This window comes from Haliotis cracherodii, unplaced genomic scaffold (genome assembly GCF_022045235.1).
Source record: "Haliotis cracherodii isolate W230 unplaced genomic scaffold, xgHalCrac1.p SCAF_3, whole genome shotgun sequence".
Taxonomy (NCBI): domain Eukaryota; kingdom Metazoa; phylum Mollusca; class Gastropoda; order Lepetellida; family Haliotidae; genus Haliotis; species Haliotis cracherodii.
In genome coordinates, this window is record NW_027266286.1 from 44,443,940 (window position 1) to 44,471,752 (window position 27,813).

The window sequence follows — 27,813 nt, forward strand, 5'->3', positions numbered from 1 at the left end:
GCTTTAACCACTAGGCTACCCGACCGTCCCTCTTGAGCGAAGCATTTTGTAAAATATCTGTTGCTGGCGTTCGGATCTTGAAAAGGACATTAAAAAAGCTGTGTTGCCTATCAACACCTCTGTAGCCCTATGGTACACTCACTGGGCTACAGATATGAAGTTTGTGATTTCGATCCTCGGGAATATAAAGAAAACATTTGTCATTTGATTTTACATTACATGTTACAATCTGAACGGAAGTTATATTCATAAAATCCCTGGGATATTATAACACATTATGTAATGGAGAAAACACGACTCAGAGGTTTTGGTAGAGAATGTAAAACCTCGGGAGGAGGGATTTCCCGACTCCCGAGGTTTAACATTCTCTACCAAAACCGAGGAGGAGTGTTTTATCCGGCTTAGAAACCGTTAAACGTTATGAATTACTGCAAATTTAATTGTCTCCCATTTAGGGCACTGTAACGGGTATTTACTACCTCGCTATTGCCAGGATAAGTGTATAGAAAGACCCCGAATAGTGCATGTGCGATACATACGGTAAGGACACGTGGTTGTCTTTCTCAGTTGAGTTCGAGATGTCGAGCGAGGAGGAAGGCGGAGACCTATTTCTAACTCAAAGTAAGTTTGTGGAAACTAAGGATGTTAGTGACGACGCAGATGATTTTCACTTTCGTTTTGCATGTCCATTGTCTGAAGAAGAACTTCAGAAGAAACTGGACGTATGTGTTCCCAAAAAGACCAAATACAAGAACGACTGGGCCGTTTGCGTATTTAGAAGGTGGCAAGAGGAACGGCGTCAGCGTTCCATTGCAGAACATTTCATGATACCGCTTGGTGCATTAAAAAATGACTTCGAAAATATGGATGCAAGTGATATGAATACGGCATTGAAATACTTCTTGCTTGAAGCTAGGAAGGCAGATGGTAGTATGTATCTCTCGGTCACCACGTATGGTCTTTATACAGCGTTAGCTTCATCTTTGAAACTTGGAGGAAGTAAGTTGAATTTAATGCAAGATGATGCTTTTGCTGATGCTAGAAAATCTCTGGACGCAGTAATGCGTGAAGTAGTGCAGGTCTAGGACCAGACGTAAGAAAGCATACAGAAGCAATATCAAGGGAGGAAGAAAACTGTCTCTGGGAAAAGGGATTTCTCGGAGAGAGTTATCCACAACAACTCATGGACACCATAGTTTATCTGACAGGTAAGAATCAGTTTTCCTACTTCTGTGGTGCACATATTATAAGTCTAACTGTAATCCGTTTTATAATACTGATGCTATCGTTTCACAATCTTAAATTGTCAATCTTCAGGTCTTTTTTTAACATTGTCATGTTTAATGTTAGTAGGCATTCATTTTGACAACAGCTTCTGCAAACATAACATTGTGAATTTAAATTCGTATTTCTTATTATAAACGTAGGACTCTACTTTGCACTACACGGTGGCAAGGAACACCGTGCTCTGTGCTTGCATCAGAACCCCCAGATTACCGGACCGGAACTTTTGTGGACAACAATGGTAGACGGTATCTTAAGTATAGAGAGGATGTTTCCAAGACTAATGCTAGTCTCTCGTAACCCCCTTGGGTGGCATTTGTACTTTTAAGATTTTAGATATTTAAAATGCTTTATTTAAACCCCTGCTGTACAAATGGTGAGACTTTAATCAACTATATTGTATTGTATTGTATTGTATTGGTATTAGAGATCGCAAGTTGGAGAGAAAAGAAGAAAAGCTTAGTGTTTCAAACTGAATTCAAAATGTTATATTCTATCCTGCAAAAATTGTTTCCTAATATGACAAATAAAATACTTATTGAAAATATGTTGTCAGCCCTCCTACAGATTCCAGGTGTAATGCCTTTTATTACACGCCACTAAAGAAGTCGAAGGAGGGGAAGTGGTATATGGAAACACCAGTTGGTCATAACACTTTGCAAGCTACAGTCAAGCGTCTGTGCCAAACTGCAGGTGTTTCTGGGAACAAAACTAATCACTCACTGTGTGCGACAGCTGCAACCAGACTGTATGAAGCGGAAGTAAGCGAGCAGCAGATTTGCGAACAAACTGGTAAGTTTAGTTCAATGTATAGGACAGTCCTTTACCAATATTTTATGATTATCACCGTTTCGAATATTATCTGTTAATAAAATGAAACGCCCTTAACAAGCGTATAGAAATGGTTAATTTTTACAATAAAAATGTATTTTGATGTAGCCATATTTTCTAAAATGGCTTAATGCTTTATAGATGTTTAGAACATACGGTTGTATACTTTGTTGTAATTAACTATAATAAATATTTTTTAGGGCACCGGAGTAGTGCTGTCCGCATCTGCAAACGCACCAGCGACGATCTAAAGTCCAAGGCTTCAGACCTTATCGGAAGGAAGATTCCTAAAAAAAAGACGGAGACAGTGTATTGTGCGCCACCAACTTCAGTGACTGAGACAATTACTTCCGCAACTGAGACAGCTGCTTCTGCAGGTACTTCGGCAGGTACCTCTGTAGACTCAACGACTGAGGCAAGTCTGGAAGGTCTATCCCCAAAAGAGTCTCTCTACTTTACATTTAAGTTTCATTAAAGGATGTTACTGGCTGTTGTTTTCTATTGTCTTTGTGCAGAAGTCCGGGTATGTGCCACTGAAAAATCAGTGTGTATCGGGAATGTATTTTTTTTTCAGTGGCGATACCTGGTATGGAGGTCTTACCTTTTTACAAAGACCCTGGGATGAGGTTTTACTAAATTTACAAAACCCTCATCCCAGGGTTTTGGTAAAAATGTAAAACCTCTTCCCCGGTTTTACCATTGTCAGAAAACACATCTTTTCATAATGGCGATACCCACATAATAGGTTTCTAAGTTCTTTGATAGGCATTTAGAAGTTGGAGTACTAAGTAAGGATAAGAATTTATGGATGAACAACTTCTTTATTACAATTAAGAGCGACGTTTCGGTGTAGGTTCTAACACCGTTATCAAGCAAGTGATTTACAGAGTTGTTGTTGTTGCATTAGGTGTTTAAGAGGTCGCCTTCTGCTTAGGCAATTTCGGCTGACCTGTCCCTCTTTGGGACTCCTGTGTGTGAGAAGGGTTCACATATCTATTGTGATTTCGGTGTTCACATAATTTCCGTTTTTGCATTTATATGATTTCTATTTTCTTATATTGATATGATTTCATTTTTATCCTTGGCTGCTCTGTTTATATACGTTCGAGCAGCTGTCCATCTCTCAGAAATAGAGTTAGTTTGGCCTTCGCTATTGCATCTCTTGGCTTTAGGAGATCTATGACAGATAGCGGATCTAACTGCAGTTCTTGTTTTAACCTAGCCCGGGCTGGGGCATGGTCTTGACATTCTAGTAACAGGTGGTCAATGGTTTCAGCCTGATTGCAAGATGAACAAACCTTGTCATAGTGCTTTTTGTGACCGAGTCTGAGGCGTGAGATAGCAGTTTCAATTTTCCTTTCATTTGAGTATGAGTTTGGCTTTTGTTGGACCTTGGGTTGAATTTTGTGTAGCCATCTGCCGATCTTACTTGCGTCCCATTGGGCTTGCCATCTTTTTGCTATGGAGGCTTTGATTTTGCTTTTTATCTCTAGTTTACTAAAGGGAATAGGCTATATATCCGCTTTGTCTAGAGCTAGCTTCGCCAGTGAGTCTGCTTTTTCATTTCCATGAATATCTATGTGAGAGGGGATCCAACACAGCTCCACCTGTTGCCCTTGGTCCGATAGTTTTGTATATTCGTATAGAATATTAGTGACTGTGTTTGGCCTGGAGTTTGAGTTTCTCCCACTGATGGCCTGAAGTGCACTTAGCGAGTCTGATAGGACGACTGCCTTTGCTTCCGGGAGTTCCGGTATGAGTTTGAGTGCATGATGAATTGCCTCCAATTCAGCCGTGAATACTGACTGACCATCAGGCAAGCGAACTGAATGTGCTTGGGGTTTGGAGCTGTGGATATGGATCCCGTAACCAGCACTGTTGTTGATAGGATTCTTGGATCCATCAGTGTATATATGGGCCCAGCTGTCCCAGGTGGTTTGAATTTTAGTGATAGCTACTGATCGTAGTAGGGTTGGGTTTTCTCTTTTAGTGATTTCTGATGTTAAAGCAGTGTCAACTTTCGGAGTTTGTAAAGTCCAGGGAGGGTGTAACCCTTTGTAGTGACTTTCTGGAGGCTGAATGTCATTGCAATTGTGACTTCGAATGAGTTCACATATTAATATCCCAGATGGCTTTAGTGAGGGATTTTTTCGAGCTAGGGCTTCATTTCGAGCGTTTTTGTCTTGCCATATCTTTTTAACCACAGGGTTTGATGTTCGTCCCCAGAACGATAATATTGCCTGCTCTCTTCTTAGTTTCAATGGGAGTTCTCCCGTTTCTACTTGTAGTGCTTCTAGTGAGGTGCCTGTCGCTGCGCCTATGGCCAGCATTAGGGCTTTGTATTGTATTCTGTCTAGGCGCCTCAAGACAGTATTTGATGCTGAGTGAAAAGCCTCACAACCATAGTCAATTTTTGATCTGATAAGAGCTTTGTAGAGGTCCAGCTGAGTGTCCCTCGATGTGCCCCAAGATGTGCCTGAAATTGCCCGTAATACGTTCAGGTCTTTTTGACATCTGTTTTCCACATATTCTATATGCTTGCGCCAAGTGAGGTGTTGATCAAGGATAACTCCAAGAAATATTGCAGATTTTTCGAATTTGATAGGTTTGCCTTTTATGGAGACACGGGGTATCATAGCATCTTTCCCCCGGCGTTTGAATAGAACTCCAACCGTTTTTTCACTTGAAAGGGTGAATCCCCATTTATTGCACCATTGATCTACTCCGTCCAGGGCTGACTGGAGTTTTTTTTCTGATTTGTGAGATATCTCTGTGCTTTACCCATATTGCTCCGTCATCAGCGAACTTAGAAGTTTGGGTAGGAGAGTTGACATGGTCAAAAAGATCATTGATCATGATATTAAACAGGGTTGGGCTTATGATGCTGCCTTGTGGCGTGCCATTGTCCAGTGCCATAGGATCCGATCGATTGTTCCCTATTTTAACTGATAGCGACCTGTCTTGCAGGAAGCTGTCTATGAAGTTTGCCATGTTCCCTTCAATTCCATTTCGTGATAGTTTTGAGAGGAGTCCGTCATGCCATACCATATTGAATGCTTTGCTGAAGTCCAGAAATACTGCGGGTAGGTATTGTCTGTTTAATTGGGCTTTTTTTATTTCATTTTCCAGTCTTAGAATATGATCTAGACACGAGTGTCCCTTCCTGAAGCCACTTTGGTCAGGTTTTATGTGATTGCCAGTTTCAAGATGATGCATGAGCCTTTTTGTAACCATGGCTTCCATGGCTTTGCACATGTTTGAGGTGAGTGAGATCGGTCGATAAGAGTTTGGTAGGGCTTCTTCTTTCCCTTGCTTTAGCAGCGGGATAACCGCAGCATGTTTCCATGCTTTTGGGACTTCTCCTTTGGACCATATCGTGTTATACAACTCAGTGAGTAAGCCTTTGGTTTGATCAGGTAGGTTTTTCAATATCTCGTAGCTGGTTGTGTCAAGACCAGGTGCTGTGCCTTTTCTATGCTGTATCGCATCATCAAACTCTGTCACAGTAAAACGTACATTGTATACCAGATGCTTGCTTTGCGGCCGTTTTGAGATCTTAGGCATAAGCATTTTTTCCTGTTTGAATTCTTCGCTGCAATTTGTGTTGCTGCTGACAGATGAGAAGTGCTCAGCTAGAATGTTGGCCTTTTCTTTGACTGTATGGGCGTTGGCTAACTTGGGAATTTTTGTGGGTTTCCGCTTACCCCTGATTGCGTGTATTTTGCTCCAGACTGTTTTAGCATTTGTTTTCTCATTAAGGGACTTGCAGAAGGTCTGCCATGACTCTTTTTTAGAATCGTCTATGAGTTGTCTTACTTTCGTCCTGGCTGCTCGGACTTGGGCAAAGGCTGATTTATCCCTTTTTGACCTATTTAGGGCTTTCTTTCTCACTCTCCTAGCTTTTGCTATTTCCCTGTTCCACCATGGTACCGGCGTTTTGCCAGTTGTGTGGTCTTTTTTGGGAATTGATTTTTCAGCTGCGGCAATAATTGCTGAGGTGAGATTTTGGCAAAAAAGATCAGGATCATCCGAGGCAATTTCTGAGGACTTGAATGATATACATTCCTTCCTGAATTTAGGCCAGTCAGCCTTTGCATAGTCCCATGTGGGCTGAGGATCGGGCTGTTCCTCTAATTGTGGTGGGCTACCTATGTAGGTGAGTATAGGAAGGTGATCGCTTCCCCAAGTGTCGTCATGGACTTGCCATTGGCAATGTGAGGCGAGGTGTTTGGTGGCAATTGTAAGATCAATTGAACTCCACGTGTTGTGGACTTGGTCATAACGTGTGTGACTGCCGTTGTTCAGAGTTATGAGATTGTCGTCCTCAACCCATTTGTCTACCATTTTGCCGTATTTGCATGAATCATTCCTGTCTTCCCAAAGAGGGCTGTGGGCATTAAAGTCACCAAGGATTATCCCATTTTTGCCTACTATTTGAGCTAGTCTTGTTAGCTCTTCCATGTTCGTTTCATGGGTAACCCTGTGATATATATTAGCTATGCGTAATTCGTTGCCATTTGCCAGTTTTAGGGAGAATACTTGGGTTTCAAGGTTTCCTACTTTTGCTTCAATATTTTTGGAGGGTACAGCTGTCGTGGACAAGGGTGATTAGTCCTCCTCCCTTGTTGCCAGGCATAAGTCTTTTTCTGTCTTTTCTATATTGGGTGTACCCAGGTAGTGTGAATTTGGCTTTTTCACTGAGTTTAGTCTCCTGTATTAGAATGACATGAGGCTTGATCACCTTTTTTTTGACGAGTGCAGTCAGTTCATTGCCAGATTTACAGAGTGCAGTAAGCAAGTATATATACAAAGGCAATGTTTATACAGTAGGGTAGATATACTGGAGTAGCGAAGCCTGCTGTGTACACACAAGGGCAGTGATGATGACCATACAGCAGGCTTCGCTACTCCAGTATATCTACCCTACTGTATAAACATTGCCTCCTACGTGTATATATACCTGCTTACTGTACTCTGTAAATCACTTGCTTGATAACGGTGTTAGAACCTACACCGAAACGTCGCTCTTAATTGTAATGAAGAAGTTGTTCATCCATCAATTCTTATCCTTACTTAGGTTTCTAAGTATTGGAGAAAACAGGCTCACGAGGTTTTGGTAGACAGAGCATGCCCTGGGGAGAGGGAAAAACCAAGGGGGCGAAGCCCCCGCGGTTTTTCCCGACCACCAGGGCATGCTCTGCCTACCAAAACCGAGGGAAAGTGTTTTTCCATGCTTATAAACCGAAAAAAGAAACTTAAAACAACATTTATCAACATTTTTATGTTTCGAACATATTTTTCATGAACCTTAGGAAACGTGCATAAAATATCTGTTGCTGGCGTACGGATCTTGAAAAGGACATTCTGAACACAGTGAGGCTTATGAACACCTCTGTAGCCTCGTGGTACACTCACTGGGCTACAGATATGAAGGTTGCGAATTCGATCCTCGGGAATATAAAGAAAACATTTGTCATTTGATTTTACATTTCATTACATGTTACAATCTGAACGGAAATTATATTAATAAAATACCCAGGACATTGTATAAAATCCCAGGGACATTACAATGTCCCTGTTTATGATATTTAACCCGACTGGAAAGTAAAACCTCACAATAGGTGTTAATGCCTACAGAAAGAAAACTCTTACTTAATAGCGATCCCAATGAATAGGTTTATAAATTGCAAATATAACTTGAATATCCTATAAACTCCCAGGGACATTACAACGTCCCTGTTTATGATATCTAACCCGACTGGAGAACAATAGGATGACGTCACCGGAGGTTTATAACACGAGTTTGTGTTTGTGACTATTAAATGTAAAACATGTTGTATTTGGGATAGTACAAATTCCAGTTCTTTTTTCGGGTTGAGTATTTTGTGTACCCCATGCGAGCCATGCCAATTACCTGTCAGATGAGTTTACAAAGAACGTAATATAGACTACCTACCAGTTGTCGGACCTCCATTTTTGTGCTCTAAATGATGATGATCCAAGGCATTTGAAAAAAGGGGAACGTGACATGCCCCACTCGTTATGATCACAAACAAATCCGAAGGCAAGTCACAGGGATCAAAGTGAATCGTTTATATTAAAATATTATATTGAAAATAATTTTGATCGATACTCACTGTTAGGATACCGGTAGTCTGTGAAAAATGACGTTCCGAGGTGACTTCTACCTGCACAAGTTACAACTCAAAGCAATCCATGCACTACACATGAACGGTATAACACTATGAGTCTATATACAGGAGAATACGCGTCTTTGTGCAGAAGGAGATAACTAATCTACATATTTCTACTGGTGATTGTGTGCGTGCAATTCAAGCACGACAAGCTGCCTTACCAAGTTCACCTCCCAGTCTGGTTGAGAATTCACTTGTGAAGCCCACATCAAATATCCCCCTCCGTGATATTGCTGGAAAGTTGCTGAAAACGACGTGAAGCCAAACTCTCACCCATTGGAAAAATCATTTTTTTCCGAATCCAGGCTCGATTCTCGACATGAGTACAGTGTTTGAAGCGCATTTCTGGTGTCCCCCCGCCGTGATATTGCTGGCATTTTACTAAAGCGGCCTTAAAACAAACTCACTCACTCACACACTATATACCCGTTATAGTATGAGGCATGTACCTGGACAAATTCTCTGTCACTAACTTATCAATCTGTTGCCAATAATAATCGCTGGATTGTCTGGTCCAGACTCGATCATTTACAGACCGCCGTCATATAGCTGTAACATTGCTGAGTGGGGCGTAAAACAACAAACCAACCAACCAACCAACAATAATACAAACACCAAATCCACACAAGCAAGAGGTCCTAGGGAGAAACTTAGTGATAAAAACTGTCGTTCGACACGTCAAAGACCCGGGATCAATTCCCCACAGGGTTATAATAAGTGAAGCCTTTTTCTTGTGTCTCTTGCCGTGATAAATCAAACACGCTCACTTACCAACCTTTGCACACTTGGCCTTCTTGCATAATTATAAGGAACCACTGCTTCACAACTATACACCCTTGACTGAGCACACTGACCAACTCGATGTGCTACTTTGTGAACACGGATCTATACATTATACACTCAAAATACTTTCATAATATTACCTGGCTTCAGTCGCTATAGACTGCGTTTACTTGTATTCATGATATACCTGTAGAATGTACCACAATCAGATAAGAGTGAGTGAATATCGTTTCGTGTTTGTCTCGTATTTCCTGCTGTAAGAACCGAGTCTGTGACATGGCCAGGAAATGTTTGTTTGTTGTTAAACGCCGCACTAATGAAATATATGATGCAAATATGGTCACCAGGTGTCAAATGAATGCAACAGCGACACTGAAATGTGAATACAGGAAACAAAGAAACATGCCCATTCATTTCGTAGGGAGCTTCTAATTGATTCGTATCCATTGAACATCAGTGATGGGCGTTATTATGGCAAGTTGGACTTTACTCCGCATCCAACAGTATGATTTTTGATTGGTTGGTTTCTTGTTTAACGCCGCACTCAGCAATATTTCAGCTATATGAAGGCGGTGTGTAAATAATCGAGCCTGGACCCGAAAATCCAGCGATTGACATCATGAGCGTTAATCTACGCAACTGGGATACGATGACATGCATCAACCAAGTCAGCCAGCCTGGCTTACCCGATCTCGTTAGTCGCCTCTTATATTACAAGCACATTCGCCTTTAACGACAAACATGGGTTGTTGAAGACAAATTCTACCCCGGATTCTTCACGAATCCGATCGAAACCGGGCCGTCGGCGCGACAAACGTTTTAACCACTAGCGATCCCACTATTGAGTCGGGTTGTTGTCCTTACCGCACATATCCTGTGGTACTCTCACTGCTTACATAGTCATATTTGTTCTTTATATAACACACTGTCAAAGATCTGCGAGCATTTGAACTCCAACGAACAAGTTGAACGTGCCACAAATTAATATTAATGCGGCTCACAAAGCAGGCCTCGAAATCCTTTCTGAGTGTGCCAGGTCGTCTGAAACTTGGGTGGGTAGTTTCAACTAATAAATGCGTCGTTTGCTGAATGTGCCGTGAACGTTAAGCAATAGTGGCAAAGACATGGTGTTTACACCTACAGTCGGCTTGTTGCTCTTGACGACTCACTTCGTGTCGACTGATTGGTGAAATTTCATTTTATTATCATCTTGTTTAAATGAGTTTCGTAACAAGAGATTCCCATGGGACTCAGTGTTACACTCATGATGATTTCGGAACACGCATTTGGTTTTTTTGTACTGTGTGAGGACAATGTGGATGTTTTACAAATGTGGAATTTGAGTCTAATAAGTGGCCTATAAAAATACAAGTTGGCAGTAGGCAATCCTCGAGCGTTATATAACTGCAGCTGAAGGTGCATCAGCTAGGTATGACAAGAAGTTGTAAAAGTAAAAACTAAACACGAATGATGGAAATGATGTGGTAAACACCACTCAGCTAATTAAGGACGAAAAATCACATTTGCCGGTCCATGAAACTACAGAGATATGTATAGTTCTGATCTACTTTCAGGACAAAAGTGGTGATTAACGATTGGCGTTTTGTGATACTTTATTGATACTATTTTTTTTTAAATTTGCGTAGAAATCATCCACCAGTCACAACAGCTGTATATCATGTAGCGTATTCTACATTCATGGAAGGTATTCTCAAATCCTGATGCAAGCACAGGGTATGTAAACGTGCAGGGATGTTTCATCCATAAGGTGATTCCGATGCACTGGCACAATAATAACATAGGTAGAATGAGTGGGATTTGTTTATACAAACTGTACATCATCTCACGCCTGTGCCATTCGTCGCGTAGGGTAGGAAACTCTCAGATGGCGTGGACCAACTCTCACTCGTTTGAGAACGTCAGGCAGCAGCCAAGACACTATCTCAACCCAGACACTCGCACACATTACAGTGCCTCTGATATCGCCGCCAACACCTAATAAGCAAAAGGGCACTGTAGCTTCAGGTTAACTAAGCAATGTTGATCACTTTTGATGTGATTTCTTCAAATATCAATTTGAAATTTGCATAAAGGTGGACACATTTGAGTGAATTGTCAATCGGATAAATTCAAAAGCCAAAAAATAATAATCAGAAAATAAACAGGCTCGGTTCGGAAAAGTCAATGTTTGCGTGTTGCCTTATGCCGCACTCGGCTTTATTAATAATGCTGCCATACGACGACCAGACAAGACAGTGATTGGTATCATAACCAATGATCCACGTCGTCAGGGCACCATGCAACACTATCACCAAAGTCACCAAGTCTGACCACCCGATACAGGCCAACAAAATGTGTTTCAATGACATTTGAATAAAATGTACATGCTCTGGAGTACGTAAGTATTTTGCGCGATATGAAGGGGAAATTCACGATAAGAAACTCGAGATGTTCCCTCTTGTCATACATCTTGGTGCAGATTGATCACATCCGTTAAAAATTGTAATAAAATTACTTGTCTCCTTTATTGGAAAGGAAATCACTATGGATTAGACAATGTAACATCTCTTACAATTTATCCTTGAATATATCATATCTGGTCAATTTATGATGTCATACAACTAATTTTGAAATCCTGAATGCTCATAAAATCAACGCATACCCAAGATAAGCAGAAACAAATACACAAAAGAAACGCACCTGAAACCGTCAGTCCAGGTGAATCCATAAACATTACCAGGGTAATTAATTATCTGTTCATGATTAACATTCTAATTTTTTCATACACAGGGTTAAAAGCGTCACAGTCTTCCTCCACCTCCTGTATGTGTTCTTCCGGCACCACTTCCAGTAAGTCCTCTGGTAAATCCCCAATATTCACATCGCCTAAAAGAAGGACAATGATCCTATTGTCCATGTTGTTGCAAGCATAAACACTCCGTCGAGTGATGAATTTTGTCCACCCGTCCTCGTCTCCGTCCAGAAAGTCCTGAGATATGACAAGGACTATTCTCCAGCTAGAATGTATCCCGTTAATGATGTCTTCAGCGATAGTTCCACCAGGCACAGTATCTCGATGATGCAAGAAAAGACGTAATCCAAACCTTACTTCCAACATGTCTCTCATTTCCCCGTATACGTAGATCCAGTCCGTTTCCGAACTCCCAATGTACGCATCATAATGGAAATCCTCTCTTTTCGCCAGCGGTTCCTCATTAACAAGGCCTAATGCTTTGATTATGTATCGCTGCACCTTTGTCCAGTTCATATGAACAAGAATCGATGAGACCAGTACAAGGCCTATTAACATCGTAATTGTCAAAGTCACAGAGAGTAGGAGCTTGCCAATGCATTTTCTCCAAACCATTGTTCTATTGAGGAACACAGTCAGTGTCGTCGTAAGACTTCCATTCTCAGCAACACATTCGTATTCATCCCTGTCAAGGTTCAGGGGGGCACTGTGCAACCACTCAATAAAATCTATGCTGCTGCAGCCGCACGCTAATATATTGCCGTGAAGGTACAATGACATGTTATTGTTCTGAAACAATGTTTGCAGCATATCGCGTTCGGGAGGAGTTAGAGTAGAAATAGAATTGTAAGCCATATCAAGTGAGGACAGTTTGGGACAGTGAGAGAGATCGAAAGGGATATCTTTGAAATTGTTATTAGATAGCTTGATGTGTTTGAGATCAGAGTTTTCGGAAAATATGTCATTTGGCAAAAAGTCTATTGATGAATGTGTAAGATGTATGTTTTGGAGATTTTTTAGCTTCTTAAATAGTGACTTGCCTTTTGTTGTGAGGAAAAGACTGTCAGCATTCACATAATTCAACTTAAGAATTCGTAACCCACTAAAAGTATCAAAAAATGCTCCCATAATATTTCGTATATCATTACCCGACAGATTTATTTCTGAGAGATGCTCAAAGCCCAACAATGGATAGTTAAATGAATTCATTTCTAAAAATGATATATCAAGCACACGCAAACTGGTGCAGTTGCAGCAACGAATACCTGCATTCACTCCTCCTACTGTGCTTATATTACTGATATTGAACACCTGCATGGTTTTAGGGAGCATTACGTTAATATGTCCATCTGGAGTACGACTTAAAGACGAGGACAAGAGGCCAGAGGATGTAAATCTATTTTGAGTCGTCACATGCACTGAGATATCCATGTAAACCAAATTCGAAAATTTATGTATGTCAAACATTGATACTCGTCCAATGAGCCTGTTATCTGATAAATCAAAGTGCTTGATGCAAGTCGAAAAAAGAGAATCGAAAAGTCCTGCGGTTTCTATATAGTAAATTTGATTATCGCCTATGTCAACCATTTCAACACAAATATCACCCAAGTGTTGTACTGTCTCATTTGTTAGCATTGTCATAGCCAGATCATGCTGTTTCATTTGCCCTGAGACAAACACGTGGCGCATGTTCAGGAGCGTCATATTTCTTCCTCGTAAACCAGCCAATGACTTGAATGCCGCAGTAGGATTTAACCAATTAACAGCTTCCATCGAAAGAATCGATAAATTATGCAATGGTTCAAATGCATAGGTTTCAATAAGAAAAATATTACATAGATCCAATATAAGAGTAGAGAGATTTGTTGATCGAAATGAACTAAATGTGTCATTTGCTATTTTCTCCAGTCTACAACTGTTTTCTTTATCATTATATAATGAACTTGATCCAAGCACAAGAGTTCGAAGATTTATCAGTTTCTCAAATCCACTTTTAAATACTACCATTTTTGAGCTATCCAGGGATAAATACCGAAGGTTCACAAGTTTGCTGAATGCCTTGTCGGGATATATCATTGTAAAACCAACGGCATATGCATCGTTCCCTTTCAAGTGCAGTTCCTTTACATTTATTAGGGGGACAAAGATGTCATCTGGATAGGTATTGGTGTCCATTCTTAATTTATTCGATTTCATGCTTAGTGTCTGGAGGCCCTGTATCCCAGAAAAAGCCCCCGAATCCATGTGATCTATGACGTTGTTGTCCAACTGGAGACCTTTCAGGTTTGGGTATGAAATAAAGCTGTTGTTATCCAGAGACTGCAGCTGGTTGTTTCTCAAGTCGAGGCTGGTGACATTACGTCCCTGATTTACAGGCACGGACTTTAGATGAAGCCCACTACAGTTCAGTAACGTTCCTCCGTATCGACCATCAAATGTAGGTGTGCAGAATGTTGTCACCGCTGCATGTAGGTAATATATCCAACACTGCAAGACGACAAGTCTTAGACTGTATACGTAGGCCATTGCTCCTGCAATGAAAACATACATGAGATAGGTGAGTAAGTGAGATTTGTTTAAAATTACAATATTCCATTTATCACGGATGCCTGTAAATAATCGAATCAGACTCAGACCATCCAGTAACTGAAGTCATGAACATACGATCCAAGCTTTGAAAACATATTAAAAAGGGTTAACGTGGAAGTAAATTGATTGAGATTTTGTTGCAAATATCGATAACATTAAGTATTCAAATGCCCAAGTGAAACTGCTGAAATCACAATCTCCTAATCGGATTCCAAAACAAAACTATTTAGAGCGTAGCCTAAAGCTACCGGTTCAACGGTGCAGCGATACGTGACAAATCTTTTCATTGGCTGATCATGATATGTGTACTTGGCTGCAGCGTCTTTGTACTGTATGGTCTATCTTGTTATGCATAAAAGCTCTTCGGATAGTCTGCAAGGGATCAATCAATAGCAAATCTAAAAGAAAATCCTTAAATAGCATTGCATTCGTTGTTGTGAACCGACGTTTGATCTCGACATTATGAATAAAAAAAATAGCAATTAATGTTTTTAACTTTTGTATGAAACAGAATGTATGTGACTCAATGTATGTAGCTTTTCCTTATGGGTACCATCAACCACTTGCAGGTCTTGGTCCTATTCCATTCAACGAATGCCTGTCCAGGATCATACCCGGAGTAGACAACTGACGGAATCGTCAATGTTGTTACTAATAAGGCATAAGTTGACATAAGTTGTGGCCACGGTAATCAAACGGTTTAATAAACAGAAAAGGTCCCGTAATGCGATTACAAAATTCAAGGTGGATGTTGTAAATGTGCAGTTTCGTTAACCATTAACTGATGGATTAGTACACTTCATTAAAGTCAGTAAGCACAGAACACATCAAGCTTGGTAACACTGTACATGTTAATTAATATCTCCTAGTCTACTTTATCTCCCAGCCCATAAAAATATCTTCTGTTTCATCCAATTCTTATGTGACTGAAATCACAAGTCATCTCAGGCGCCGCGATTCGCTGTGCAGAGTTGCGTCCCTTGGGCACGCCAGAAACCTGTGATTGTGGTTCCCCCTTCATGTTTCTAGGTTTGTCAGCACCATACCCGTGCTCGTAGGTTTGACCGAATTTGTAAACGTCTGAGACCTGCATCACTTCGGGCTTTCCTCCCACATAAAGCTAACACGCCGTGATATATTTGGAATACTGTTAAAAGCGGCTTTAAAACCAGCTCACTCACTCACTATGTGACAGTGACTCCATTGAAGATGAAGTTCATTTTCTGATCAGTTGTCCATTCTACTCTGGCCTGTATAATTTATAGAAAGATGTATTGACTGTAAATCCATTTTATAGTCTTCTGTCGCACATTGACCAGGTCACATTCTTACTTAGTAATGACAAATTTGTAAAGCTCTTTGTAGTGTAATAGTGATACCTTTCTCTTTTATATGTATGTGGTATAGTGTAACTTGAGGTTCATCGTCCTTTTCGGCGGATGTTTTATCGCGTATTTTATTGAGTTCTCATGCACCGATTTATATAACATGTGACACATTAATAAAATATGTTTCTTTTTCTTACTATTTTTGGACAATCACTAAGTGTATGAAATGACGCGACTTCAGTAGTAGTGGTGGTAGTAGTAGTAGTAGTAGTAGTAGTAGTAGTAGTAGTAGTAGTAGGAATGAATCAATTAATGAATTAACTTGGGAATTAAGGAAACGGTGGCGGTAAAGACGGAACTACTGACACGAGTATACACATAATATCTCACATCTTAATTGTATTAACCTGACCCTGATGAGTGGAAAGTTAAGAAAAGCCGAACAACCCTTTCCATATTCATAAGAGACAAAAATGGAAGTCCGACAACTGGTAGCCTAGATCACGTACTTTGTGTACCTCATGGGAGACGTGCCAATTTACACTAAGTCTTGTCAAAGGGATACATACAAAGTACTTCATCTAGATTACCAGTTGTCGGACTTTCATTTTTATTAAAGCTTTGATGGCTTCATTTAGCACTTTCTAAATGGCATTTTTAATTCACACTATTAAATGGTGATGATGCCAGGCGTTTGCGGAGAGGTAAGCGTGTCCCGCCTCATCGATGGCACTCGTCACAAACAAATCCAACAGCTAATCGAAGGGATCAAGTGAATCGTTTATATTAAAATATTATATTAAAAATAATTTTGATCGATACTTACCGATAAGATACCGGAAGACTGTGAAGAATGACGTTCCAAGGTGACTTCCACCTGCCGAAGTTACAACTCAAAGCAACCCATGCACCACATAAACGGCATATCACAATGAGACTAAAAACAGGAGTATACGCGTCTCTGTGCAGAAGGGGATCATTGACCTACATATTTCTAAAGGTGATTGTGTGCGTGCAGTTAATCCACGAGAAGTTTTCTTTGCCTAGTTCACCTCCCAACTTTGTACAGAATCCACGTGTGAATGACCGATGTCCCCCTCCGTGATATTGCTGGAATGTTGCTGATAGCGACGTGAAGCCCAACTCGCCCATTGGACAAAATCATTTTCCGAAACTGCACCACGCCTGTGCCTACCAGTACGGTGTTCGTTCACATACCCTCCATTATCTAGTTATCATTTGATGAAAGGCGTATGAGAGCCCTACGTCACCCAAACCTTAGACATTCTGATTGGTCGATGAGATTGGCAAAGGAAAGAGTGTGTCTGTAGGAGTTAGACATAGGAAAACAGCGGCAGTGATTGAGTAAAGAGGATGGGTGGGGTCATAAATGCTGCAGTTGAAAAGCTCAGCGTGCTCTTTCATCTCTGCATCTCTGCAAACAGGTCTGAAGTTTGGATCCCATAACACAGAGTCGGTGTATGTAAACAGTAACTGAAAACTGTTGACATACATTTCTCTTATAAACTGGTAATGGAAATCATACATGACTATCATTGATAAATATAAAGACGAAAATTCAGCATACACTGGTTGATTGAGAAACAAACATGTTTTCTTCAAGTGGACTGCTGTAAAATCACAATCGAAAATTTTGAAAGCTTCAAATGTAGTTTTGGCAGCAGACCTCTATGCAGATATGGAAGAGCACAATGAACACTTCGACATCAGCAGTTATGACCCCACCCATCCTCTCTGCTCAAACGTCAATGCTAAAGTTCTTGCTAAATTTATAGACGAGTCAGGTGGAAATGTCATGGAAGGGGTCTGCGCTTTGAACCCAACACTGTATTCACTTTTATATAATGGGAAAGAAAACCACAACGCTAATTATAGGTGAGGTGAAATTGGGTTTAACGTCGCGTCCAAGATTATTGCACTTATAGAGCGACGTGCATGCACGTGTATGTGTGTATGTGTGGCTGCTTTTACTAGTCCGGACTGATGCCGATTTATAGTGCTAGCACACTGAGATACCATGCCGCAGTTTAACATGAATACCCCACTCAGACACAGTATACTGACTCCGAGGCAACCAGTCCTTGTTTTAGCCCCTTAATGCCGAGCGCCAGAGGATATCAGAATCAGTAACAGGAAAGTCTAGTTTAGGTCGTTTCCTTAGAGGTTGGACACTGTTTTCAGGACACCGTGTCCGTACATGACGATGGAGATCATGAATATTTTCTAAAATAACACCACACTCGTGTTGTCGCGCTCTGTATTACTGTGCATTGTTATTTCGTGCATCAAAGTAACTGTCATGCCGTAGATTAAAAGGGATACATTTTACTAACTTCACATGGGGTATTTGTTACTGACTTATTCATACAGCGGCTGCCATTCAGTATAACACCATACGATATTGTTGGGTGATGGTTTTATGGATCCATTCAAAAGTATTTTGTAAACCAACATGGTCCTTCCACTTCCACTTGGCCCTACAATGACAGCAATTAATGGAAGTGAATACTTGAATGTCTCTCGTTTCGATTGTGGTGATAACTGTGTTGGTGCACTGCTGCTGCGGTGGTGGTGGTAGATAACTGTTTACTTGCTGTTGCTGCTGTGGTGGTATGTAACTGTTTACCTGTTGCTGCTGCTGTGGTGGTGGTAGATAACTGTTTACCTGTTGCTGCTGCTGTGGTGGTATGTAACTGTTTACCTGTTGCTGCTGCGGTGGTGGTGGTAGATAACTGTTTACTTGCTGTTGCTGCTGTGGTGGTATGTAACTGTTTTCCTGTTGCTGCTGCTGTGGTGGTGGTAGATAACTGTTTACTTGCTGTTGCTGCTGTGGTGGTATGTAACTGTTTACCTGTTGCTGCTGCTGTGATGGTGGTAGATAACTGTTTACTTGCTGTTGCTGCTGTGGTGGTATATAACTGTTTACCCGTTGCTGCTGCTGTGGTGGTGGTAGATAACTGTTTACTTGCTGTTGCTGCTGTGATGGTATGTAACTGTTTACCTGTTACTGCTGCTGTGGTGGTGGTAGAAAACTCTTTACTTGGTGGTGGTGGTGGTGCTGCTGCTGCTGTGGTGGTGGTATATAACTGTTTACTTGTTGCTGTGGCTGCTGTGGTGGTGGTATATGACTGTTGACATGCTGCTGCTGCTGGAGGTGGTGGTTGTAGATAACTGTTTACTTGCTGCTGTTGTGGTATTTGTAGATAACTGTTTACTTGCTGCTGCTGCTGCAGTGGCGGTGGTTGTAAATAACTGTTGGTTACTTGCTGCTGCTGCGGTGGTGCAGGTAGATAACTCTTTTCTTGGTGCTGTTGTGGTGGTGGTTGTAGATAACTACTTGCTGCTGCTTCGGTGGTAGTTGCAGATAACTCTTTACTTGCTGCTGCTGTGTTGGTGGTTGTAGATATCTGTTTACTTGTTGCTGCGAGGGTGGATGTAGACACCTGTTTATTTGCTGCTGCTGCTGCAATGGTGGTGGTTGTAGATAACTGTTTACTTGCTGCTGCTGCTGCTGCTGCTGCTGCAGTGATGGTTGCTGTAGATAACTGTTGGTTACTTGCTGCTGCGGTGGTGCAGGTAGATAACTCTTGGTTATTTGCTGCTGTTGTGGTGGTGGTTGTAGATAACTGTTTACTTGCTGCCGCTGCGGGGGTAATTGTAGACAACTGTTTCCTTGCTGCTGCTGCTGCTGCTGTTGCTGCAGTGGTGGTGGTTGTAAATAACTGTTGGTTACTTGTTGCTGCGAGGGTGGTTGTAGACACCTGTTTATTTGCTGCTGCTGCTGCTGCAATGGTTGTGGTTGTAGATAACTGTTTACTTGCTGCTGCTGCTGCTGCAGTGATGGTTGCTGTAGATAACTGTTGGTTACTTGCTGCTGCGGTGGTGCAGGTAGATAACTCTTGGTTATATGCTGCTGTTGTGGTGGTGGTTGTAGATAACTGTTTACATGCTGCTGCTGTGGGGGTAATTGTAGACAACTGTTTCCTTGCTGCTATTGCTGCTGTTGCTGCAGTGGTGGTGGTTGTAAATAACTGTTGGTTACTTGCTGATGCGGTGGTGCAGGTTTTTATTGATGCTGTTGCAGTGGTGGTTGTAGATAACTGTTGACTTGCTGTTGTTGTGGTGTTGGTTGCAGATAACTGTTTACTTGCAGCTGCTGTTGTGGTGGTGGTGGTAGATAAAAGTTGGTTACATGCTGATCTTCGTCTGAATGATTTGAATAAATATGTCGTTCCAGGTCATAAGGCCAGACATACTGCTTGGAAAATTTGGACCAAATATCATGTTGACACATCACCTTTCCTCACCTTTCCTGGCTTCAATAGTTATACATTTTGAAGATTGGTCTCCTGAATCCAGCTGTTAAGCTTCTTAGGATAACCTATCCACTTTTTTCAGACAAGTTCTCCTTCTCTTCTTAAGTACTTTTTCCACTCGCCATATGCTATCATCACACTTATAACTCTCTGCATTTCGTTTTCATGAAAACAATCTTAACCCGGATCGTCTTCCATATCTTTCATGTGATAAATTGGAATACCATCTCGATAGCATCGTCTTTTTCTTGATAGTCTCTTTGAAAGGTATGTCTAAGATGAGACAGTCTCACATGATCAACCACTTTAAACTTAAAGTGTCTTGATTGATTTAGCCTTTACCTTAACTTTAGTCACAACCTTGGATTTGACAGGTTTGATTAATGTATCTATGTATTGTTTTTTCCATACTAAAGCTTCATTCCTGTTATTAATGTCTGGTGCTGATCTTTGGTTTATTGATCTATGTTGTCTATGTTGACCAGATCGTGCTGGCCAGGTAGTAATACGTTTGCTTGTACGTGAAATATCTGTACATGGTTGTCATGAGAGTATGAATCACACGCTCAGCATAGGACGCTTTTGTTTCATTCTGGGTGACATATTAGGTGAGGCTCTTAATCAGAATGCCTGAGGTATGGGTGATGTAGAACTCTCATACTTCATACCTGTGTCCTCTGTCGTGATATTGAAGCGTAACATTAAACTCACACACTCACTCACAAACCTTTGCCTCCTTGCATAAAGGGCCACTAGACACACTTGACTGAGCACAAAGGCTACTTTGTGTGCTACTTTGTAAACACGGATCTACCCTTTGCATTCATTACACACTCAAAAGACTTCTTTCATAATATTACCTGGTGTCAGTCGCTATTGACTGTTGCAAATTGTATTCATGATTTTCCTGTTAAATGTATCACATATAACTGCTGTTATAACCGAGTCTGAGACATGGCTAGGAAATGTTTGTTTGTTGTTTAACGCCACACTCAGCAAGACTCCAGCTATATGATGACGATCTGTAAATAATCGAGTCTGGACCCGACAATCCACTGGTTGACATCATGAGCATTGATCTATGCAATTGGGAAACGATGATAGGAATCAACCAAGTCAGCCAGCCTGACCACCTCATCTCGTTATATTAGTCTTACAAGCACATTCGCCTTTTACGAAACGCATTGCTTGCTGAAGACCATTTCTAACCGGATCTTCACGAACCTTGGCCGTTGGCGCGACGAACGTTTTAGCCACTCCCGATCCCATTATTTATTCAGGTTGTTGTCCTTTGCCCACATTTTGCCCCATAGAACTGTCACTGTTTACATATTCATCTCTATTCTACATTTTACACACTGCCAAACACTGCAAGCAGTTGAACTACTTGAACGTGCCACTCATTGATATTACTGCAGCTCGCAACCCAGGCTTCGAAATCATTTTTGGGGTGTACCAGCGTGTCTGCAAGTAGGATTTGTCCTTTCAGCTAAAAAATCCGTCGTTTGCTACATGTGCCGTAAACTGTAAGAAATAATGGCAGAGACATGGTGTTTGCTCTTTTGTTTTCGTGTCGACTGATTGATAAAATTTCATTTTTCTTCTTTTTCTCTGACAAATGGCACCAAAATAATACGTATGACTGCAGAAAGAATCATGTTCATCAGGTTATCCTGATCACCTCATTTCAATAATTTTACATAAATTGTTACAATTTTGCCTAAGGCTGAACATACGAACAATGCTGACAGTGTCGTACTGTGTTATATAAAGTTGCGGACAATGTTGCCACTGCGACAATGTTGTATATATGCAGTTGTTTGGGCTTTTCCCAGGTGACATCCCATGTATGTTTGGTTTGAGTATGTACATAACCAGGTCACATGTTATGTCATATTATATGGTCTCTGGTCTTCGGCGACTATGCTTGTCGTAAGAGGCGACTAACGGGATCGAGTGGTCAGGCTCGCTGATTTGGTTGATGTTTTTTATCGTATCTCATTTGCGTGGATCGAAGCTCATGATATAAGTCACTAGATCGTCTGGTCAAGACTGGTCTGGTGCGGTGTTAAACAAAAAACAACCAAAACGAAACAGAAAACACGCTGACACGTAAGCATATACTAGATTTATTAACAACAATATTATGACTTTATTGTACGATATTTGTGTCTGCACAAGCCGTGCCTAACTTTTAACGGCGTTCGTCTAACCATTTGAGAATTCGATTAGGGAAGAGGTCGAAAATGGATATAGAACACTCTTGGACACTTTTTCTTAGGAATTTCATAGAAGCGATATACTGCAAGCAGTGACTAAATAAAGACGGCGTTGGTTCCAGCAAACCATTTGAGTATTTGATTATGGCCGAATATTTTTGCGTACGTTTGTACGCACGACATTGCCGCTTACATCTATATTTTAATTTAGATATATAATTTGCTGAAGTTATGTGTATCACATTCGAGATTTCTTCCCACGCCCCGATGGTGGTTTCATGTATACAATCGGCAATCTAAAGGCAGGAGAGGTTTATTGTATTGGACATGTGGGGTGCACTACAAAACATTGAAAAGGAACCTTGAGAACTGTTAGCGACACACCGAGCAAACTATGCATGTCATATGTTTAGCAGTGTTACCTATTCACAACGACTGCTGTTATTGTACGTGTATGGGTGTACGGGTCTTACCTCGGAAGGTGCATCAAATCACTTGAGCCTTTTATTTAAGAACATGAAAAGATAATATTTGTCGAGGCCCATTTGGCTCTAAGCATGGTTTGAAAACCCTTTAGTCATGGATTTACAAAGTCTGAGCTGCTGTTTCTCGAGAATGAATGAATGAATCAGAGTTGTTCAGGAGGATTGATTCTATGCCCCAGATTTCACTATTATATAGGATTACTGGCTCGAATAATGTCTTGAATTATTTGCAAGTAAGAGCTGTAGGTATATCTTGGTAAAGATTGGAGACTGAAGCTTGTGGTAGGCCCGAGGGCCTTTTTCAGGAGAGGTAGCATTATTTTCAAGTTTAACATTTGCTTCAAATGTAATTCCTAAGTGTGTTTCTTTGTTTGTTGTTCAATGCCGCACTCAGCAATATTACAGCTATATGACGGCCGTGTGTAAATAATCGAGTATGGACGAGACAATCCAGTGATTGACATCATGAGCATCGATCAATGAGCAATTGGCATCGATGACATGCATCAACCAAGTCAGCGAGCCTGACCACCCGATCCCGTTAGTCTCCTCTTACGACAAGCATAATAGCCTTTTACGGCAAGTATGGGTTGCTGAAGACCTATTCTATCCCGGATCTTCAAGGGTCAATTCCTAAGTAGTTTTTTTATCCGTAACTAGTATTTTTGTATCACCAACATGTGTTTTGGCACCATTGATCTTTTTGGGTTATTTGTTGCTCAAAATACACTTGTAGTTTTTTGGGAATCGGCAAATAGTATTGAGTCATCGGGAAACAACAAATGACAAATGTTTAAACCATTAAGTGTTATATTATTCCTTTCAGATTTGATATAAAGTGGAAGATCATTGAGGAATTTATTAAATAATGTGGGAGATAAAATGCATCCTTGTATTACCCCGATGTTGGAGTTCAAGGATTGCGAAAGGTCCTTGTCAGTTTTCACTACGTAAGAGATATAGTGACGATATTAATTTTAATACATTTCCTCGGGTTTAATTTGATAATATCTTTGTTAGAAATAGTGATATGTCAACTGAATTAAAGGCCTTTCGAAAGTCTACAAAGCAATTGCGTTGTCTTTTCTGTTTAGATTTTGTAGAATATATTAATGTTTGAAGAACAAATACTTTATCTGATGTTCGGTATCCCCTTCTAAATCCAGACTAACAGTGGACCTGTAATAGACTTTTTTCAATGTGATCCATGTGTTCCATTATTCTTTCATTTATGAAGTTTATCTAAGCAGCTGCTTAGTGCAAAACGCCTGTAGTTGTTTGGGTCAGTCTTATCACGCTTGTCATGTAAGAATTCATTGGAATGGAGCTAGCTTGAGCTGGCTAGACTTGCTTTTGTATACATATCTAGATTGTCTGTTTTTTTTCATAAAATAAATATATTCCACAGTCATGGTGCATGACTCAACTCTGTGGGAAGTCACCGCTATTTAAGACAGTAAACAGTTTAACCAACTGGTCTATCAATGTACAATATATTGATTAATTATGAAGTTAATTCCTTATGCTATCTTCGCCTGGAATTGAAATGTCTTATAAAAGTGCCAATTTCATTAGCTGTTATTTATTTTATATGTCTGTCACATATATGCATATCTCTTTATTTTAGTTTGTACTATATTTTCTTATTTTAGTTTATTTAATTCATAATAAGAAACAATAAGTTATAATTCGCTTATCACAGTATGGATCGTATCCGTTTATATCACTATCTGCTGTTTCACTTTTTTTAGAGAAATTATAATGAATTCAAAATGTTTTCACTGCATTAGACATTAATTTGCCATTATTTGAAATGCAATATTTTCAAACTTTTAAACAATAAATAGTACAAAATAAAGATTAGAATACCTGTAAATGGCAATGTGTAAGAAGGGAATATCAGTCGATTGAATGTGTCTGTGGGAATGTATTTCTGTCTCCTTATTCCAATATTTACAATAACATTACCTTGTATATTTTGTGCCGTTATCAACATTATGTTTCTCCTAACCATCTCGGTATTTTGGTACTTGTCTTCAATTTTGGGGTATTGTATTGCACTCTAATTTATTTATTGCCTGGGGGAGTCCGCAATGTAACTGAAGGGAGTAAACTGAAAATATCCCTGGTGCATAAGGTTGTGTTGATAACGCTGAAGGCAAAATACACTTTAGGCGAGTGTAGACAACGCACTGGTGCATAAAGTCATGTCTAAAGTGGCTTTGATAATCATATAAGCGAACTGCACTGTTGCGAAAGTAGACGACGCCCTTGGTTTCACAGGAGGGAATTGAAGCTATTTTTAATAACACACTTCAAGGTGTGACACGATTGATCAATGCCGCATTTGGCGTTTCATTTAAGAATTGACTTCCATTTTACGTGACTTTGTTGCAGTATGAACCTTCATAGAGCGAGGGCCAAACTGTATAAACGTCAGAGCATTCACAAAGCGAAAGTCAATTCTTATTATTTTATATCAGTATTTTATACCTCGCGGAATGTAGCGCTAGATCTATACGTGTGACCTCTTGTTTACACCGACAGCCATACAACAAGAAGCTGTACCGCGGAATAAAATATTCCCCCCAAAAGAGAGGTCACATGAGCATATGCTTGCTCAAATTGCTTTTCAGGAACATCTGTTTTAGTTTGTTTAAAAAAAATGTACTCCAATAATATCCCCATTAGTCGAGAAAGGTCTGTTAAGAACTACCCCAGTACGTCAGTCACGACAGAGCGTCGTAATACATTTACTTCAAGTACATGACATAAAAATGGCCGACACGATAAACATGGCGGAAGGATTTGCGAAGTCGTCAATGAACCTGTGGCCAAGTGTTAGTCATGATTGATCAATTGGCCGATCATTGAAAGGTGATTGTAACGATGAGTCAATTAGATACAAAGGTACATTCACAGATTGCTGCTCACTGGCACAGCGAAAGTTGTGATGTGTTTTTCATCGTTTTGTTCTCTAAGATGGGTTGGATATCCTTGAACGGGCATGCAATCAACTCTCCGACGTACCCCAATGTATGCTGAAACGCTAAGTTTAAAATATAAGGGTCTAAAAGATGAGAAACGACGCTTATGTATGTACTTCGTGCTAGGGAATACAAGTTGTACAAGGCGGAGAACAAAAAACATCGTTTTTCCGTGCATTTTACGCTTTTCCGGACACTTTCTGGACGCTCACCAATTAATCAATTTTAATTAATTTTAGTCGTTTTTCCGTCTGATGATCATATACGGAAAAACGACGTTTTCGGGGTTTGCAGTGATAGGTAAAGTTAGATGAAATGGAATTTAACGACGCGGCTAAGATTATTTCACCTATATTGCGACGCGGATGCACGTGTGTGGCTGTTTGTAGTAACCCATTCAGATAACATGCTGCAGTTTATCATGGATACCCCATTCAGACACATAGTACTGATTCCGAGCCAACAAGTCTTTGTTTTACCCATAATGAGCTACAGAAAGTACCAACTTGGTATGAGCCAGGGGATCGAACTACCGACCTTCCGCTCTCTCGGCACACAAGGACTGGTCGAGTTGGAGTCCGTATACTCCGACAGAGTGGTGTAGGATATTCACTGGTATCTCAGTGGACAGTCCGGACTAGCAGCCGCATACACACTCACACACGCACGCATGCTCGCACGCGCGCGCATGCGCACACATATACACGTGCAATAATCTTGAACGCGACGATAAAACCCCATTTCACCACACTTCACCTTTATACCACATGCTGTCAAGGCATAAGTGTACTTTACTTTACTGTCTGCGTCAAGATCTCAAACAACTCCAACGCGTCAGGTCAACCCTGAGTGAAGATATAGACCGCCCAATCAATTTAAAGGATGAGCTGTTCTTAAGCGAAGCGTGAGTGAGTGAGTTTGGTTTTAGCAATATTCCAGCAATATCACGGCGGGGGCACCAGAAATGGGCCTCACACATTGTACCCATGTCGGGAATCGAACCCGGGTCCTCGGCGTTACGAGATAGCGCTTTAACCACTAGGCTACCCGACCGTCCCTCTTGTGCGAAGCATTTTGTACCGCCTCGATTCGGAAATTACATCTCAAACCGCTAAAGAACACAAATATACCGTCCATATAGCCTCTTTGGTTGCAGATGCCATCTCGCTCGCAAACAACAGAATTAGCCACAAAAGGAAAATAAAGCGGCATATTTTTTCACATTCGGGTTTCCTCGATTATATTCGTTTTCCAAAATCCAAACGTCAGATGTGTTCGTCGGAAAGTTTCCCCGAGACTTTAGAAGTCTCAATGTTGATTATCTGATTAACACGTTCGCCTTACGCGTCCTTCTGTGGAGTTGTCCTCACAGTGGTATCGTACCAGAGGCAAAAAGCTGATTTGGAAGAGATCAGCCATGACAAGGCTCAGTCCATTGCTCGGGAAGGTTTCAGGGAACTAAGGGAAGTAACTCTGATTACATTATGACATGTCCGACATCTAAATCCAATCACCACCAATGACAAACAGGTATGAAGGTGTTCTGGGTGTGTTCACACAATGTGTAATTTGGGCGAGGTCAACTGACACAATAAACAACAGAAGTGCTGACTGTGAATATCTGAACAATGTCACGACGCGAATCCAAACTATGAACCGATAGTTTAGCCCGATATGCCAGCTATTGCTCATCGTTTGTGTGATGTCGTGGACATTTTCAAAGCATCGATAATACGAACGTAACAACATGTGTAGCACTACGAAAGAGCAACAGTGATTGTGTGTCGTTGTACCTTGCTGGTATCACTGGTCTGTATGTAATAGTGCCGCCTTACATGCCGTCTTCATACTAAAGGCATGCTTGACCTAACAGGCGACTATGTTTGTCGTAGGAGGCAACTAACAGGATCGGGTGGTCAGGCTCGCTGACTTGGTTCATGCATGTCATCGTATCCAAATTGTGAGGACCGATGCTCATGATATTAATCACTGGATTGTCTGGTCCAGGCTCGATTATTTAC

The 27,813-nt window shown here is 40.8% G+C and overlaps 2 protein-coding genes and 1 pseudogene across 2 annotated transcripts; 1 reads left to right on the forward strand and 2 right to left on the reverse strand.

Moving 5' to 3' along the window:
* Positions 1–585: 585 nt before the first annotated feature.
* LOC139475454 (zinc finger MYM-type protein 2-like) lies at positions 586–2,590 on the forward strand (annotated as a pseudogene).
* Positions 2,591–11,795: 9,205 nt separating this feature from the next.
* On the reverse strand, positions 11,796–16,810 carry LOC139474811 (toll-like receptor 4). Its single transcript, XM_071257935.1, has 2 exons — positions 16,591–16,810; positions 11,796–14,378 (listed from the first exon to the last, which is right to left on the reverse strand). The coding sequence occupies exon 2, from the start codon at positions 14,371–14,373 to the stop codon at positions 11,842–11,844; it is 2,532 nt and encodes an 843-aa protein (XP_071114036.1). The 5' UTR covers positions 14,374–14,378; positions 16,591–16,810; the 3' UTR covers positions 11,796–11,841.
* Positions 16,811–18,277: 1,467 nt separating this feature from the next.
* LOC139475455 (mucin-22-like) lies at positions 18,278–20,257 on the reverse strand. The gene is made up of 2 exons (XM_071258662.1): positions 20,211–20,257; positions 18,278–19,991 (listed from the first exon to the last, which is right to left on the reverse strand). The coding sequence occupies exons 1-2, from the start codon at positions 20,255–20,257 to the stop codon at positions 18,278–18,280; spliced, it is 1,761 nt and encodes a 586-aa protein (XP_071114763.1).
* Positions 20,258–27,813: the final 7,556 nt, after the last annotated feature.

Excerpts from the sequence above, each read along its gene's own strand:
- LOC139474811 (XM_071257935.1), bottom strand. The coding sequence starts at position 14,373 with ATGGCCTACGTATACAGTCTAAGACTTGTCGTCTTGCAGTGTTGGATA.
- LOC139475455 (XM_071258662.1), bottom strand. The coding sequence starts at position 20,257 with ATGCAGAGAGTTATAAGTGTGATGATAGCATATGGCGAGTGGAAAAA. Across the intron at positions 19,992-20,210 it reads GCATATGGCGAGTGGAAAAA|ACGAAGATCAGCATGTAACC; the intron begins GTACTTAAGAAG and ends CAAATCATTCAG.